The sequence below is a fragment of the Maniola hyperantus genome, chromosome 21 (genome assembly GCF_902806685.2).
Source record: "Maniola hyperantus chromosome 21, iAphHyp1.2, whole genome shotgun sequence".
In the NCBI taxonomy this organism is placed as follows: Eukaryota; Metazoa; Arthropoda; class Insecta; order Lepidoptera; family Nymphalidae; genus Maniola; species Maniola hyperantus.
This window is the reverse complement of record NC_048556.1, coordinates 6,235,576-6,254,696: the sequence shown is the minus strand read 5'-3', so window position 1 is coordinate 6,254,696 and position 19,121 is coordinate 6,235,576. Positions and strand designations below refer to the sequence as shown.

At 37.1% G+C, this 19,121-nt stretch overlaps 1 protein-coding gene across 10 annotated transcripts in view; it reads right to left on the bottom strand.

Annotated features, from left to right (window-relative positions):
- kmr (kramer) overlaps positions 1-19,121 on the bottom strand; it is a 90,895-nt gene that overhangs the window by 69,050 nt on the left and 2,724 nt on the right. For 9 of the 10 annotated variants that reach the window (XR_011237981.1, XM_069505732.1, XM_069505733.1 and 6 more), the window contains exon 2: positions 13,168-13,371. Coding sequence is in view for 8 of the 10 variants with exons in the window: in XM_069505732.1 (XP_069361833.1) it covers positions 13,168-13,286 (119 nt within the window). In the remaining 2 variants the exon portion in view is untranslated. Of the gene's footprint in view, positions 1-888; positions 1,213-13,167; positions 13,372-19,121 lie in introns of those variants that run through there. The other variant, XM_069505730.1, reaches the window with a different exon arrangement.

Sequence of the window (19,121 nt, the reverse complement as noted above, 5' to 3'; positions counted from 1 at the left end):
GCAGTTACCTGGAATCTGACGATTTTTCTGGAATGATACTAGAAATAATGTAATAGCACGTAATATTATCGTGGTAATAGTATCGCAAACAACTGGACTTGGATTCTATTTTTAATCGGATAAAACTACTTCTTAATATTTGGCAAGATTTGCCTAATCTTATCAGAGGCCTTACCTTACCTGCAAAGCAAAAGCATAGAATATCTACATATATTAGTTCTGACAACTAATAAATAGAGGAATATAATATAAAGATAGAATTGAAGGTTAAAAAGACCTTTGTAAGTGCCTATAAGGATATGTTTATAGTTCATTGAATTGACTATGCAATAAGGCAGATGCGAAAGAAGCTATTTAAATGTTAATGTTAATGAAGGCAAAGGTGTTAAGGATGAAGTGAATAAAGAGGGATGATAACAATCATCGATCTAACGAGTAGTAAAATAGCGATGTAAATTGTAATCAAATTCATATTGAACAAACATACTAGTCATGGCATTTAATAAATCAAATAGTGCTGTCAACAATATACATTAGTTAAATCACATATGCCTGGAAAAGATAGGTGCTAACTAAAAACTAAACATAGACCCTAAATCAAATCCACCTGTTGAACTCGCACCTGGTCCTAAACTTAACATTAGGGTAGCGTCCTTATACACCACAAGCCTCGCATCTCAAACACAAATATTTAAACCTAGCGTGGCCAAAGGAAATTATACGTTTTTGAAATTACTCCTCAAGTGGAAGTGTGTACCTTTGTTGAGAAATACTCGTAACTTTTTCTTTTTCTATATTACACCGACAGGACAAGATCATAACGATGGTGTAAACTAGCCTAGCGGCTGTCTAGTGTCTAGTACAATATCCGGTTTCTGATACTCATACCTTTTTCGCTGGTAGCATCAAATCCTCCACAAAGTACCGCTTTGTCAAGCTATCCTGCTATAAAAGGTACTTTGATCAAACCACTAGGCACTACACACAAAACATGAAAAAAATAAACTTGCTCTAATAAAATTACTGTTCACTTTTTTAGATGGCTGAAACACTGAAATTACTCTTTCGGTCCTTTTTGGTGGTACTTTAAGTCATAATTCAAAACTTTTCACTTAAGTAGTGTGTGATAAGAGCGTGAAATTTTGAAACACGTCGCGTAAGAACGTAAGCGACCGTCCGCTGTCGACTGGTAAAGTAGTAGGCACAACGTTCTAGCGGCGGGCGCGCTTACTTCACGGAGTGGGAGGGAGATACGTTATGCGATAGACATATGAAAAGCATCCGAGCTGAAAAGAGATGTAAAAATAAACGTCATCACCGGTACACGAGGTATGTCTATAATGCAACTAATGGAAACTGTCATCTAAACCTACAAAAACCCACAAAGCCTAGCGTATCTACATTTTCACAATGTAATACCGGTTTTACCTGTACTCCACCGAGTGCCGATAAGTTAATTTGAATTCCATCGGAGTGAAAAAGACGGAGGCTCTAAACACAGGCTTTTCAGAACGCGGTAATATGTAGCAGTGGCTTTATACCTATGTATGTACATATAGATAAAAAGCACGTTTGGAGAGAAAACGTTAATTTTGAATACTGGGAGCATTAACGGTTGCGACAGGTCACTGAGGGCTGACCATTTACTGGTTTTACTGTCATGTATGGTAGTTTATAGAGTATACGTGTTTTATGACCAAGCGATTTCTCGGTATCAAACAAACTGCTAATTATTATTCTGAGCAAGATTACCCGTTAAGGATAACCGACAGCAACTATGTTAGAAATTGCCGCCTAGTGCGAGGACCGAGGAGTTTTAATGATTTGATGTTATAGGATGTTCATAACCGACTATAGGTAACTTGTTGAGTGTTTGTCAGCCGGCATTTGCACAACGTGACATGTTAACTTATATGAAGTAATTTTTATCCAATTATTGGTTTCAAAGCGCTTAAACAGATCTAGAATCAATAAAGGTCTTCATCTAGAGCTAGGTCAGTTGAGTCGAGATCTCTCGAGAGTCTCTGTGTTCTACCCTTATACGATAAAACCGATTTATCAAAAAACATTGAAATTATGGAAACCTGGAAAGAATACTTATAACTCTATCTCATCCGAATTTAGAAGATTTTTATTAGAAGCAGCATAAATTCGTTACGGACTTCTGCTTATAACATAGGTAACGTAAATAACGTAAACACTTTGCATTACTTTGTGCTGACCATTCAGGTGTTCTGTGTCTTCCTCTTTTCTTCCTTTTCCTTGACTTCTCTCTTCATGATTCCAAATAAGCCTGTCATAAGCGATCATGATTGATGTACCAACAACCAAAACGTACCTACTTACCTACCTACAGTAGTTTATCTTTTATATCTATTTTTATAGAACAAACCTTTACCAGCTCTATTAAGTTTACAGGAAATTACTACTTTCTAATCTCACGCACCATTGCGGCATTTACTAAAAAAGCAACGTAAGATTCGCTAATTCCCTAAAAAAACAAAGCCTACGCCAAATAATGTCAGCCATTGAATAACTGTCCGAGATTCGGTTATTACCGCTGGTGATTCAGAAGCGTTTGTATTCTTTTGTTTGGCTTTCTTATTGGGAAAAGCTTCACTCTTACCAATTAGCTAGGTATGGCACGCTCGAGCGAAGACAAGTGGTTCTTTGTTTCGAAAACAAGTTGAAAGCAATGTGCCAAAACTCGATACAGTTCCGGAATCAAACGCTTTAATTGTTTGTATCCTTTACGTGCAACTTTGCTATAGGCTACATGCTAATTTGTCTAAGTTGTACCATTCGTTTTAACATTTTCAATGCGGAAAAAGGAAATTGATTTTTATTCATGCATTCAAAATTTTGTATGATAATTTTTTTTAAGAAAGCCGACTTACAAAACCACAAAAAAAAATTTTTTGTTTCTACACGTGTAGTTATGTATGTAAATGTATAAAACGGGCAAGCTTCTTCTTTGCTTGCTTTTGCTTTGATTTCTAGTTTCTTTTATTATGCTCGCCCGACTTTATTCATACATGCCTACACGTGTAGTAACAAAAGTTTCCGCGCCTAAAGAAGTTTTCACTTCGAAAATAGTAGCAGTATTACTTATTTATTTATTTTCGTCATAAAAAAATGAATAAAATCGATCGAATTGATCAGAAATTAATAATTGATTTATCTAGGATTCGGGACACCGTTTCTGGCTTTGACAAGTCAAATTGAAACTATAAACAGAAATCTGCAAATAGCAACTGAATTAACGAACTGCAAACATTTCAGGTAGGTAGGTAATTGAATATCGAATGCAATGGAAGGGAAGGGAACCTTATGAATTGCAAATTTTTAAAATCAATACAAAATCGGGCTATTAAAAAATAATAAATCGATTCGTAGTCCTTTTGAAGAAGTTTTTGGACTGCCCCTGGCTTCATTTTTTGGAGACCTAGGTACTGAAAACTTGAGACATTGTCTCAGCCTGTTTGTAAAGATAAACGAGCTTAGTAAAAAAAATCATGTTCGCTCATCGCTCAATCGCTCAAGTTTCGTCATATCTTAAAGTACCTACCTACCTAGTATTATAGAAAGTAACATACAAAAGGTTTTACAAACTTACGCCTTTTAGCAAGCAGTAGGTATAGGTAGGTATGTACCTACTTCAGAATAGTAAAAAACTTCACAAAAATAAAATAATATATCTAAGAAGTTGATGATTTACCGATTGTCAATAAGCAAAAAATACCTATAACAAACGCATAAACCTTTAACCAAAGGCATAAACCTATCGAGTGAAGGGAAAGAAAGTAGCAATCCCCGCCAGATGTCACCGCGTGCTTCGAATGGCTGAAGATGGTGGAAATCGAACCGACGGTTGACCCCTTTACGCGATGAATAGTAATGACCCTACTTGGACTCATCGACCAACTAGTATAGTCGGAACCAATATTATCTATACTAATATCATAAAGAGGTAAACGAGTTTGTTTGTATGGGGAAATCTCCGGAACTAATTATCCTAGTCTGCAAATTCTTTCACTGGTAGTTAGCTACATTATTCCCGAGTGCTATTATGTTATACCACACGAACGTGGAAGTCACAGACAAAAGCTAAATACATTATAGATATGTATAATATATAATTCATCTACTTGTACATAAAACTTTCTAGGATATTTTATCCGTCAAAATATATATGTATGTATTCAGATCGACCGTTTAGTTTTTGCACGAAATTAAATAACAGCTTTGATAGAAATAGCCACTGAATAATTTTGAATTTCACAAATCCAAGCCTCAAATTATTCAGATCGACCCCTAAAAGGTCTTCAAAAATACAAAAACAGAAGAGTTTTATTACTTGAATGCGATATGAGATTGATCAATGTCATATTGCATTCTGTTGCTATCGGTAAGCATTTTTCTTTACGTACCTAATTATTATAATAGGAGTTGTTTCAAGCAAGGATCAAAAGTCAAAACACTATCTAGCATTATTTGTACCTAGGTACCTATAGCAATTGCAATTGCATTCTAGGGTCAAAACACCATACACAATTTAACATTGTTGACGCAGACTGTACACACATCATCCGTCAGCTTTGTAGGCTACTCGTGCTTTCGAATTCGTCATCGGATTTATCATTGAAAGGCATTGAGCACCCGTAATCGATTTCCTGTCACTCTCATCTAATAGATAAATAGAAACACGACCTCACGAGATCAGCAGTCCAGCAATAAGAATGCCTGACTTTAAAACAAATGGATCCGGATTCGAAATCCATTTGATTGAACTTTGCAAGTTTCCAAAGTCATGCTTTTTTAAATTACTGCTGGCTTAGTTAAAACCGTTTTTAATTAATGTTGGTCGCAGATGGGGACTGTTACATACTGGGGAAGTATTTCCATATTAAGAGGAAATTAGAACACCTAGTTTGGGCATGTGATTCGTAACTCCATGGAAGATCGTGTAAAAAGAAGACAATTCATACGATTATGAATTTCCTTTATGACAAAGTTGTGTGAAAGCAACCGGCTGAGCTTTTAGTTGCTCACAAGATGGTTAATAAATTGTTATTTTGTTACTGTGATAATATTTGTGTAACTTTTTATGATTTTAAAGAGCAACCACTGATTTTCTTACCGGCTCTTCTCAGTACAATATGTAGACTGCAGCATAAGAGACACGTCCTAAATGAAATAAATAAATTTTGATTTTTAAACGAGTATAGGTAAATTACGGAAATGAATGCAGGAAGAAAATCGTAGAGCAGGATTGTAGCGCCGAAAGAAATTAATTAATTAAGAAGTAATAATAAAAGTATACCTAAGATATATGACCTATCTATTAATTAATAAGAACTCCTACAACTTATGAGGCCACGCAGGGAAAGGTGGCAGGCAGGAGTAGGCCTGGACGCAGATCGTGAGTTAAAAAACTTACACCAGTGATTTAGAAAGAACACGAGAATCGATATATCTCTATTCGGAATAGTTGAGATCGCGCTAATGATTGCCAACCTTAGCAAGCAGACAAATTCCAACCCAGCTTATTCGCTCGAGTGGAATTTCTAAAAATCGTTTCGTCTACGTGAAAGAGAAAACCTATATGCAATAATGTACTATCTCGAGTTTCTAGACGTATATGTTGATTTCAGTCACTTAGTATTTCCTTTTACATATAATAATAATAGATTTTAATCCTACTAATATTATAAATGTGAAAGTGTGGATGTTTGGATGTTTGTTCACGCAAAAACGGCAGAACGGATTTGGATGAAATTTGGAATGGAGATAGATTATACCCTGGATTAACACATAGGCTACTTTTTATCCCGGAAAATCAGAGTTGCCGCGGGATTTTGAAAAATGTAAATCCACGAGGACGAAGTAGCGGGCATCAGCTAGTACCTAAGTAAATAATTTAGTAAATGTAGATTTTTCTTAAAATATCCATAACTAGCTGATGCCCGCGACTTCGTCCGCGTGGAATTAGGTTTTTAAAAATCCCATGGGAACTCTTTGATTTTCCGGGATAAAAAGTAGCCTATGTCACTCTCCAGGTCTTCATCGATACCCATGCAAAAAATCACGTCAATCCGTTGCACCGTTGCGACGTGATTGAAGGACAAACCAACAAACCAACAAACCAACAAACAAACACACTTTCGCATTTATAATAAGGGTACCGACTGATATCGTAATACGCTATGATTCACAGATTATATTAAGTCAACAAATATTTGTGGTTTTGATGAATCAGACATTTGACATCGTCGGGTCGGCCAGTTTGATGAAATCTGGCCATAAGTTGTATATTTTGATTTTATCATAGGTAATATAAATTATTAGAGATAAACTTCGGATATATTGTACAAAGATCTTCGCTTCCCTATTTCTGACCACAAAGATCATAAATGCTTTCACATAATATATACTCAGGTAGGTAGGTACCTACTGCAAAACATTGCAGCAAATGCGCAAGTAAAAATTTTGCAACGGGGATTTTACATACCAAATTATTATTCAAGGGCAATGCAGTCTTTATTTCAAGCTGGTGCAATAGATAGCCCAGAAAGTCAAGTTCTCATACGCAACGATGTCACCTAAATACCGATGAGTTTTGACGCCCTTCCAAATCTGAAGCTCGCTTTCATCTTGGTTTATAACTAGAATTGGGAACAGATAGACAGTTAAATAGGTTACAATAATATGTCTATTTTAAAAACGTCGCATAGGAATAACATTGATGGCAATTGGCACCGCAAAACTAGATTAAGTAGGTACCTACTGGTTGCTATTGTTGTACATACAGGATGTAACAAGAACGCTAGCAAAAACTTAGTGTTATTGTTATACAGGGTGGCCGGGGATCTGACGTCTAAAAGAAAAATTAGAATAGCTTATAATAAGGGCTATCCAAATCACCTCTAACCTCCTCTAACACCCTCCAAAAACCTCTATGTCCTCTATTGACGTAGAAGATTATCATGTCGCTGATGTTTTCCAATGTCTATAAGTCTTCCATGGTAGGTACAAGTGTATTTTATTTTATTTTTATTTTTGTTTATTTGATGTAATCAAATTGAATTGAAATTTAAATTGAAGTAATCAACACCGTACCCACTTACATAATTATTGTCCTACTTTTATTTTGTAAACTTTTCTTAAGACAAATGACCTCTAAACTGTTTTCAAAGAATAAGACGTTATTGGCGGAAATGAACAAAGAATGAGTTAGTGGTAGTTTTCCGAAAGTTTTCCAATGCGGTATACTGACACAAGTTGTTTAACAAAGTAGTTATAGTTAGTAGTAAGACAAGATATCGTTAAGGAGATTCTTGGGACTTTGCCATCAGAATTGGGTTAATTTCGCTAAATTAGATTTATAAACAAGAGCTATATAAAGTTACAAAATACGCCAGTAGAATGATGTTAGGTGATAGGTATCTTAATAGTCGTATTTCTCATTACTGAGCGTTGTGATCCCTTTCCAGTAATCACATAATAGTAGGAGTTTTCTTAGGATAATAATGCGATGGGTTCCTAGATCCTTCCACATCTACTGGCAACTGGACTAAGCGACCGAAATTAATAAGTTGTTGTGGTTGTAAGTGATAACAACTAGAAGACCGAGATGGCTTAACGTGCTTTCCAAGGCACGGAGGAAACGAAAAGGCCAAATTCCTCAATAGTTGATCACCCATAGTTAGTGACTTGAGTCAAGGTTGTTTAACAATCGCATTCGATTGAAATTCGTTGTCACAACTAGGCCAACGGCCATAAGTCATAAGTATACTTACCACAAAATTATTTCTTAAACGGTTCCTTTTTCAAAAAATCATCATCATCATTATCAACCGAAGACGTCCACTGCTGAACAAAGGTCTCTTCTCTTGTAGGGACTTCCACACAATACAGTCTTGCGCCTTCTGAATCCAGCGGCTCCCTGCGACTCGTTTCATGTCATATTCTGTCCACTAACGCTGCGCTTTCCGATGCGAGGTCGTCATTCTAGCACCTTGGGACCCCAACGTCTATCGATTTTTCAAATTATGATTCTAGCTGGTGCTTCTTCGCTCTTCGGTTAAGCCCATAGAGTAAAGTAATACATGGTTAAGCCTTGCCATTCAGCGAGGTAATAGCGCCAGTGTACTGGGCACGATGCCTATAAATGACCATTTGGATGGCGTATATTTTTTGTAAATATAAAATGTTTAGTGATAATTCAATAATGAATTTATCTAGCCCCATAAACTACCGGTATAGAAAGAGTTATTAATATTCGGGAAATAGGACAACCAGCGATTATGATTCTTAAAATTCTAGCTTCTTAATAACAAGTTGCAATCATAAAGAAAAATGTGCAATTTCCAGTGAGGTTTTCATGATACAAAGTTCTAACAATGCGTCTAGACTTTTCATTAGGCAGTAGGCTTGGCTCTTCTACTCTGGGCTTCCTATTCGCTGCTTTTGCTATCTATTTATGGTTTAGACTTTAGAGCATTGTATTTTTGGTCAGACGACGTACCCACTTCAGAGATAGATTGAAAATTATTTTAACCGAGAGCTTAAATATATTATTAGCACTAGCATAGATTGAAAAAAAGTAAAAGTAAAACACGGGTCTCTTCTCAGGATGAAAAGGGGTTAGGCCATAGTCCGCCACGCTGGCCAAGTACGGATTAGTACACTTCCAACAACTTTAAGAACATTATAGAGAACTGGGGTATCACCTCTCTTACGCTAGCTAGCTTATCAAAGATTTCCCAAAACCGATTTAAAAAACCAACCAAGGATTTAAAAAACCTAATTCCACGCGGACGAAGTCGCGGGCATCAGCTAGTTTCCCATAATTACCAACACTAAAGTACATATCAATAGTGGTATTAAATGCTTAATAGGATCGTAGATAAACGAAGGTTAAACGAGCCGATACTTTCCCGTATTATTGGGGGTTTAAGGTAATAGGTTTAAGCATTGTTACCGACACAGTATATGAAACAAAACCTTTGTTTTTGAATACAATAATCGTAACTGTAAGTTGGAAGTCATAAAAAGTTACGGTAAAGGAAAAGCTACAGAATGAAAATAATTATAGGAAACCAACTGATACCTGCGAATTCTGCGGGCATTTAGTTTTTTTTCTAATTCTGTGGGAACTCTATGATTTTCTATCTACACTAATATTATAAAGAGGAAAACTTTGTTTGTTTGTTTGTACTGAATAGGCTCAAAAACTACTGGACCGATTTTAAAAATTCTTTCACCATTCGAAAGCTACATTATCCACGAGTAACATAGGCTATATTTTATTTTGGAAAAAAATAGGGTTCCGTAAGATATTTGGGTTTTTCGGACACAAGGTGTAAAAAATCAACCAGAAAAGTTACTTATTTTGCGTACGCTGCCTAAACTATAAAAGATAGAACCATAAAATGTTCTAATTAATTGTAGATCTTATAAATATCTACAAAAAAGTCCGCGACACACTATACCCATCTATGTCGAGTGAGGCACAGCAACCATTTTTTTATTTAAAAATCTTGAATTTTTTTTGGACTACATTTAAACGCGTTTATTTTACTCATGCTATTAATCCTTATCAAAATAAATGATTTCATCACTAAGAACAGTTTATGGAGATAATATTTGGTCTTTGAATGATTAAAATTGGACGTTTGGTTTTGAAGTTATGGCGAAATTAAAATATTACGATTTCTGCTGCACGGCCCGTTGTATTATATAAAGAGGTAATGTCGTTAAGTTTGTTTGTAGGGGGTAATCTTTAGAACTACTGAACCGATTTTAAAAATTCTTTCACCAGTAGAAAGCTACATTATTCCTGAGTGACATAGGCTATACGGGATCTTTAAAAACCTAAATCTACGCGGGCGAAGCCGCGGGGATCAGCTATATTATATAAAGAGGTAATGTCGTTAAGTTTGTTTGTAGGGGGTAATCTTTAGAACTACTGAACCGATTTTAAAAATTCTTTCACCAGTAGAAAGCTACATTATTCCTGAGTGACATAGGCTATACGGGATCTTTAAAAACCTAAATCTACGCGGCGAAGCCGCGGGGATCAGCTATATTATATAAAGAGGTAATGTCGTTAAGTTTGTTTGTAGGGGGTAATCTTTAGAACTACTGAACCGATTTTAAAAATTCTTTCACCAGTAGAAAGCTACATTATTCCTGAGTGACATAGGCTATACGGGATCTTTAAAAACCTAAATCTACGCGGGCGAAGCCGCGGGGATCAGCTAGTCTAGAATAAAAAGAAGCCTCGCCACTCGCCAGGTCATTATTAATAAGTTATTAATGATGAAATAATAACCATGCAAAATATCACGTCGATCCATTGCCCTGATGCGATGTGATTAAGCACAAACCAACAAACAAACACACTTTCGCATTTATAATATGGGTAGTGAATAGAAGATGTCCATTGTCATCACGACCTGTCGCGGACTATCGGTAAGGTAGGTAAGATATTTATAGTGTATACCTACCTACCCCTGTAGGTACCTAGGTACTTCGGAATAGACTTGCAGATTTCCAGGAAGCAGTATGCAAAGTAATTCTAGTAAGTAATAACAAACCATTACCTGTGCTATTACATAGAAATCGCTAAAGTTGCAACTTGCAATTAAGATAAGTACTTACTGTAGAACAAAGCTGGAACGCCAACTTCGGCCAGGTCCAGAATATGAGTTTGTTAACTCGAAGACGTTGGAAAAGTTGGATAATATTAAGTATAGCCTAATAATAAATAGAATCGCACGCACGCATCTGGTCTGGTACTGCAAATTTCTATGGGCGGCGGTAATCACTTAATATCAGGTGACCCCGCCTGCTAGTTAGCTCGCTATTTCTACGCAGTTGTTACGGATTAAATTTACAAAAACTATATTGTCAGTCTTGGATTATAATTCTATAATTAATTTTTAGAAATTACTATATTCTTGAGTAATAAAAATCTAACAAAATTTTTAAAAACTTAAAAGATCTGCGTATTATTATATAATTATTATATTATATTATTATATACCCTATTATCATATAATTCCACGTAGGTACAGTACGCGGCAGAAAGTTATGTATATCGACATTTAAAAGCAGATTTGTAGAGCATTGTCTCTGTCGTTTAGACCGACAAAACGTTATATAGGACAGGTATGAGTGACAGAGACAATGCTCTACAAAGCCGAAATGTCATTCTAAAGGCTGATGTACATTACTTTCTGCCGCGTACGTATACTGTGTAAATATAACCTGTACCATACCTTCGCTTTTTAGGGTACCTAATTAAATAAAGCAATTCACAAAATAAATACAAGAATTCAGATACTATGTAAGTATGTATCTAGATTCTATCCTAGACATAATAATAAAAGACTCTAGCAGTAAGAAAATTGTTTTGCCGTTGGATTTCCAGTAAGTAATAACAAACTATTAGATAGGAACTAGAGTTGCTAAGTTGCAGTTTGCAATTTAGATACTATTGAATAAAGCTTTAACACCACCAAGTTTGTTTACCAAATACTTTAGTTGAAGCTTTGATGCTTTGAATTTAGATCGTAGGTAATACCTACCCAATAAATGCACGTTTTACGCAACCTGCTTTAAGTGTGAAGGAACCTGCATGTCTGAGAGTAGGTACCTACTCTATAATATTTCCAAAGGTATGTAAAGTCTGTCAATCCGCACTTGGCCAGCGTATGGACTATGACTTAAACTCTCTTGATTCTACCCGTTCCCATAAATGCAGTATACGATATAATATAAGTAAATAAAGCAATCCACCAAATTAACACAAAAATAGATACCTACCTATCTATCATATTACTAGCTGCCCTGGCGAACTTCGTTCCGCCTAACAGTCGATTAAAATTTTTTAAACTTTTCTCTCCGTAAGAACCATCCTCGTAGGTACTTCAAGGAATATTATAAAAAAAGATTTAGCGAAATCGGTTCAGCTGTTCTCGACATTTGCATTGAGCAACACATTTAGTTATTCATTTTTATATTATAGAGATATCTATAGACAGATATGAAATGACAAAAGACTATTGCAGCAAGAATTGTTTTTCCGTAGGCATCTAAAACAAAAGCGTTCGCCAAAAATTTTATATTCAGATCAAGCAAACAGGTGTCAAATTAAATGATGCTGGAGCCGTCTGCATCTCCGGCTTCATGCAACTTTGTGGCAGGCGACAGTTTTCACCCGTTTCCAAGCCTGAATAAAACTTCAATTTCAATACGCAACATTCTATTTGTAACTTTATTCCATTATTATAAGGTCGGAAATGATTCAACGCAATAACGTATTTAATATTGTGGAGTACAAACGTAGCGCGCTAGAATAGACTCCTCGTAGTAAGTTACTAACGCCTTCGGTAACGACATCTATAGAATTCCGTGACAGCTGCACCTGGGTTTTACTGCTGAAACCTATACTTATACCTACGTACAGTACTGCCTTTTATAAAAGCGTTTGTAGAGAAATGAATTTTCTCACAAGTAGGAAGGAAAACATACCTACTTCAAGCTTTTAAACGTCTTAAGTTTAAATAATATGACTAGGTACCTACAGGTATTTTTTAGTTGTAGATTTTCTGTTTAGCGACTTTGTGCTTCAAAAATCATGCTAATTTAAGTAAAACTAAGCCCAGAAAATCTAGTACGTTGTGACAGATTTAGGCAAGCATCTTCGCCTAAAGCTGCCACAGGTCTGATTGCAGCTAAACGTAAAAAATCGGCCCAGTAGTTTAGGCGCTACGCTACGGCAGAACACACAGAATACAAACATACATAGATAGGCTAAAATCATAATCCTTTGTTTTGGCTTTTCCGTAGTCGGGTAAAAAAGATTTACGCAAAATTATACTAGCTACAGAATTTCGGTCCAAAGAACTTACGCAAAGAAACGCACTTACGCCTGCAACGTACGAGTACAACTCGTAAGTATGTAGTACTATGTAAAGCGTTGTCCTTGTCCCGCTCGATTTACGTATAGCGCTATCCTTGTCAATAGTATCTAGATGATGAAATCAGTTCGCTTGTATGAAGACTCGGGGTTGTGCTTGTGTGTTGTACAAAACGTACCTACCTAGACACAATTTACGCGCGCGCTCGGCATGTGTAAAGTAAGTGGACAAAACTTACCATTCCCATAGATGCACCAAGCAGTCGAACATGACGCAGCCGTGCTCGGCACCCATGCAGGATGCAGGAGCCGCCGCCATCTTGTAATCTTCCCGGTCCAAGTTCACCGCAAGGTCCATTCCGGTTTCACTTCATCAAACGAAATTTCACTTCACGTTACGCCTCCAGGATTGCTGATCCGTTGGCAATTTTGAGAAGAGCTCACTGGAAAAAGAAATTTTCTATGACATATTTTATGGACAATAATGATTGCTAGTCATGGTTCAACAATTAACAATAATTGTTGATTTTATAGTGTTGTTTACGAAACAAAGAGTTCCGTGCCAGTTTTAAGAAACGACTACTTTTTCAGGGTTCCGTACCCGAAGAGTGCCTACGGGACTCTATTACTAAGCCTTCGCTGTCCGTCCATCTGTCTGCATGAACCGTAATAGATAGAAAGTTGAAATTTTAACAGAGTGTGTATATCTGTTGCCGCTATAACAACAAATAGTAACCGCTCTGTAAATTTAAAAAAAATACATATTCATGAACGATGGTACGGAACCTTTCGTGTGAGTCCGTCTCGCACTAGACCAGTTTATGGTAATAAATGCGCTGCTATTTATTATGTAAATTTTTCGCAAAATTGCAGCAATTTTCTCGGGGTAGTTCCGTAGTTTTTTGGATAGGTAGGTAGGTAGGTTTGGTAGGATATATACCTATCATATCTAATTTTTCACTACACTAGTAAAATAATCAATCAATAATGTCTGAATTTGGTTGTACTATTTCACTACGTAACTCTATAAACGAAAGTAAGTCTACATAGTTAGGTAGGTACATCAATAGTTACTTTTATGAGAGCTTTCGATGTAAAATTGCCGTATTTATAAGCCATTCTTCACATCTGTTGTGAGCCCGAGGCGAACTTCTGGCAATATGTTGTTATGAAATATTTAAGCGAGATTTTTTAAAAATTCTGAGAATATGCTACATGTTGGCATTTCATAACCGTTCAAAGGGTAGAATGAGTAGAGGCAGCGAAGCGATATTTTTAAGAACACGTTTTCTATAGGGTTTATACTTAGGTACTTGAATCAACTAAGCAGTAATTTCTGAAAGGGATCTCAGTGTCAATTATATGTAGGTATATATTTTATCTTATTTTGTATAGGCGTTAGAAAATTGTATCAACTAAAAAAAATTTAGAATTTTCTGATTTTTTTCTTAAATTCAGTCTCGTATAGAAAAGATGCACTGAAAGCACACGAGTAGATATCTACTCGTGTGCCCTGTGTGTGTGCTCGTTTTAAGTAATTAAATATCACTTGCTTTAACGGTGAAGAAAAACATCGTGAGGAAACCTGCATGCCTGAGAGTTCTCCACGATGTTCTCAAAGGTGTGTGAAGTCTACCAATCCGCACATGGCCAGCGTGGTAGCCTATGGCCAAAACCCTTCTCGCTGTGAGAGGAGACTCATGGAAATGGGTTGATCATGATGACATCAATAAAACACTGACTTGGAAGTAAGTTTATCAATAACTAGCTTATGCTCGCGACTTCGTCCGCGTGGACTACACAAATTTCAAACCCCTATTTCACCCCCTTAGGGGTTGAATTTTCAAAAATCCTTTCTTAGCGGATGCCTACGCCATCATAGCTATCCGCATGCCAAATTTCAGCCCGATCCGTCCAGTAGTTTGAGCTGTGCGTTAATAGATCAGTCAGTCAGTCAGTCAGTCAGTCAGTCACCTTTTCCTTTTATATATTTAGATTAATTAATTACTAAACCAGCACGACACACTATCCCTGAATATAAAATATTCAACCCATTGTTCTTGCTAGTCGAAGAGATAGAAGCGAGAGCTGTTAATATATCTTATTAGCTTATGCTCGCGACTTCGTCCGCGTGGACTACACTTTCAACCCCCTATTTCACCTTCTTAGGGGTTGAATTTTCAATAGGAAAAATAAATCGGAATAGGAAAAATCCGCCTCCTAATCGAAGGTCGGGGGTTCGATCCCGGGCACGCTCCCTAACTTTTCGGATTTATGTGCGTTTTAAGTAATTAATTAATGAAAACATCGTGAGAAAGCCTGCATGTCTGAGAGTTCGCCATAATGTTCTCAAAGGTGTGTGAAAGTCTTCCAATGCGCACTTGGCCAGCGTGGTAGACTATAGCCAAAACTCTTCACATTCTGAGAGGAGACCCGTGCTCTTTAGTGAGCCATGATGTGCCATGGTGATGGGTTGATCGTGATGATGATGATTATTGATTGGGTTTCACTACGATTTCTACTGATGGTATATAAACTATGTCTAAGAATCTAAGTTGGAATGCACTAAGTAATAGCCTGTGGGGAGATAGAGCCATTACACAGGAGTAAGGATTTCTAAGCTATTGAAGCTCGAAAAATTCAATGATTGATAGTAACAAAAAAATTGTTGAAGTTTCGGGAATAAGCTAGTCTAAATATATAAAAGGAAAAGGTGACTGACTGACTGATTGGCTGACTGACTGATCCATCAACGCACAGATCTAACTACTGGACGGATCGGGCCGAAATTTGGTATACAGACAGCTATTATTACGTAGGCATCCGCTAAGAAAGGATTTTTGGAAATTCAATCGCTAAGGGGGGTGAAATAGGGGTTTGAAATTTATGAAGTCCACGGGGACGAAGTCGCCAGCATAAGCTAGTCATCTATAATATTGTATCGTTATTCGTTTCACCCCAGTTTCGACATCCTCTACATCATCCCTTGGATAAAAAGATCATCATCTCTCGGACTACAAAGCCTGACCTACATGAAAGTATCGATTGTCACGCATCGCGCCTTGCCTATGGTCATTCGTCTCGAAGCTAGTGTTACCAATTACAGTACGCGGCAGAAAATAATGTACACCGGTCTTTAGAATGAGATTTCGGTTTTGTAGAGCGCTGTCTCTGTCATTCATACCTGTGTGAAGTTTTGTCGGTCTCAACTACAGAGACAATGCTCTACGAAACCGCTATCTCTTTCTGGAGGTCGATGTCAATATTTTCTGCCGCGTACTATACCTACCTAGTACATAGTAGGTACACTGCAAGAAAGCCTTTACTGAACCCTAAAGCTTCGCCGTAGCCAGAAAAACGAAATCACGGATGAATTTTTCATGAAGTGGAAACCCAATTTATAATTTAGTGCAAGCTTGCAGCAACTTTAGCAGGACGAATATCTTCAATTAAGGAAAGCGTAACAAGAGGGTTCTCGAGCGTGCCCGTGTTTTAACTACTACTACTAGAGTTACTATGTTGCCTTCACTTCTTGAGGAAGTCTGGCTCTTTGCGATTAATTTAATTAAAACTACGAGCAAACAGTTTGCAAGTTCCTTTGCGATGTAAGAACATTGTAAGAACGATTAATTCGAAATTCAAACTAATATTAATGAATAGCTTCCATCAATTTTATACACTGTTTATTGAAATGTAATTTGGTAAGTACCTACACTATATATGTACAAAATATAGAATGCATATGAAAGTAGGATACGTATGGGAATTAAATAATCGTCATCTTCATCATCAACCGATAGACTTCCACTGCCGGACCTAAGTCTCTTGTAGGGACTTCCACACGCCACGGTCTTGCGCCGCCTGAATCCATCGGCTCCCTGCGACTGATCTGCCCCCCAATTGTGTAAGAATAACCATTTCATGGCTATCGCAATCGTCAAGAATTCTGCCCTTTGATTGGCTGTGAAAAAATGTAAACAGCGAATCAACCAATCAAAGGGCAGAATTTCTTGACGATTGCGATAGCCATGAAATGGTTATTCTTACACAATTGGGGGGCTGATGTCGTCCGTCCACCTAGGGGGGGTCTTCCAACGCTGCGTCTTCCGATGCGAGGTCGCCATTCCAGCGCCTTGAGATCCTGAAGACTTTGATCTTCAAGCACTGAGGAATTTTGGACAAGAAGACATCTCGAAGCTTCCTGAACGGTGCCCAACCGAGTTGGATTCGGCGGCTGACCTCTTTCTCGAAATTGGACCTACCCAACTGGATTGAGTGTCCTAGGTCTACAATTTCGAGTGCAGCGATCGATTACTGGGTGGGACGGGACATAAGCATCAGACATGATTTTCGACTTACTCATGTTTATATTTGACCCACCCCACCACCAGACCACCAGACCCACCACCAGACCAGACCCACCTGCTGAGAAGCTCTGCTAAGGTAATTGAGCATTGCATTGAGCACTTCTTGCAGAGTCTCTGCAATAACAACATTAGTCAACGACAAATCGAAGGTGAGTTGGGAGGGTAACGGAGTGTACGGTAATTAAACACAAAAAACCGTTTTTTTTTAGTTTTTATCTGGCTGTCTGTCTGTTCCGACTAATATCAAAAATGGTTGGACAGATTTTGACGTTACTTTCACTGGCAGATAGCTGTTTTTATAAGGAGTAACTTAAGCTACTTTTATTTTAGAAAAATAATTAGGATTCCACGCAAAAAATTAAAACCTATGATGAAATTCAATGTTACTCAACGAAGCAACGGATCGCATCGACGTGAATTTTTTTCATGGGTAAATAAAGTTAAAGACTATGATTCTGGGATAAAAGTGATAGGCTACTTTTTATCCCAGTACCTATATCAAAGAACTCCCAAGGGGTTTTAAAAACCTAAATCCACGCGGACGAAGTTGCGGAGCACGGGGCATCAGTTAGTTTAATTATAAATGTTAAGCTGTATTATTTAATTTAATAAACCATTATGTACAATTGTTTGAACTCCATTCATTTGGAAAACTAGTGGGAACATAATTTGTGGTTATTCAGAGCGGAAAATCGCTCCAGATACCTACGTGAGGAAATGCGACAACGGGTTGAGTGCAGAAAAGCGGTAAACTTTAATGTGATTGCTTGGTAAGCACCCCTCCTATTTCTTCTTCTAGAATAATAGGTATACATATACAAGCGACTTACCTAAATCTACACTTATAAACTTGTCTGTACATAACAAGTCGTAATTAAAATAAAATAAAAACGACTGCCCTATCAAAAAACGAAAAAAAGTCACATTTTAAAATGGCACCATACACTTTTCAAGTTATACCTATCAATGATTTTATGCTTGTTTCATGCTTCAGTGCTTTAACTACATTACCTATTCAAAATCATCGTACATGTATCTACCCGTTATTTATATTAATTAAATTAGTTTGTCTGTCTATAATGCCCTAGGTGTCAAAATGTTAAACGCATTGAACTTGATATGACAACGAAGGTAATTACCGTTATGCAAGGTAACAGTAAACAGTCATCAGATAATCTGGGCGGGCCAGTGAAAGTGTCCCTTCCATCGGATAGCTTTTAAGTGTACCGTAGGTTGACTATGAACTGTAGACGCTATTGGAAAAAATAAACGAATTTAATCTAAGTAACGATAACAAAATTATAATGACGTAAAACATAGCAATTAGTACATAAATACCATATAAATGGCGTAATGTATAAAGGTAGCATATACTTGGCCAGCGTGCTAAACCCTTCTCACTCTGAGACCCGTGCTCTGTAGTGAGCTGGCGATGCGTTGATCATGATGATGATGATAGTTGATATGGCATAACAAGTAAGTGATTCCTAGACCTAGAGGCTAGAACCATTGTTTCTTTTCACAGGAATACTAGGACTTTACAAATGCACTTGTTAGGTGTACAAGAGTAGGGGTGATCAGATATCGGTCTGGGCTGCTTGATTTTGGTTTGTACTACTATAAGTATGACAACACATTCTACAGAATAGTGAGAAAGTGAAGCCAAGGCGAATCAGTTAGTTTTTAGTAAAAATTATTAATAAGATTGATACCTTTCGTCAACCCTGGTAATTTTTTGAAACACGCTCATAGGTGGTGTCAATATAACCAGCTATGTACCTAGTAGATGTAATCTGTATCGCTACGCGTATGGCGCAGTGGTGAGC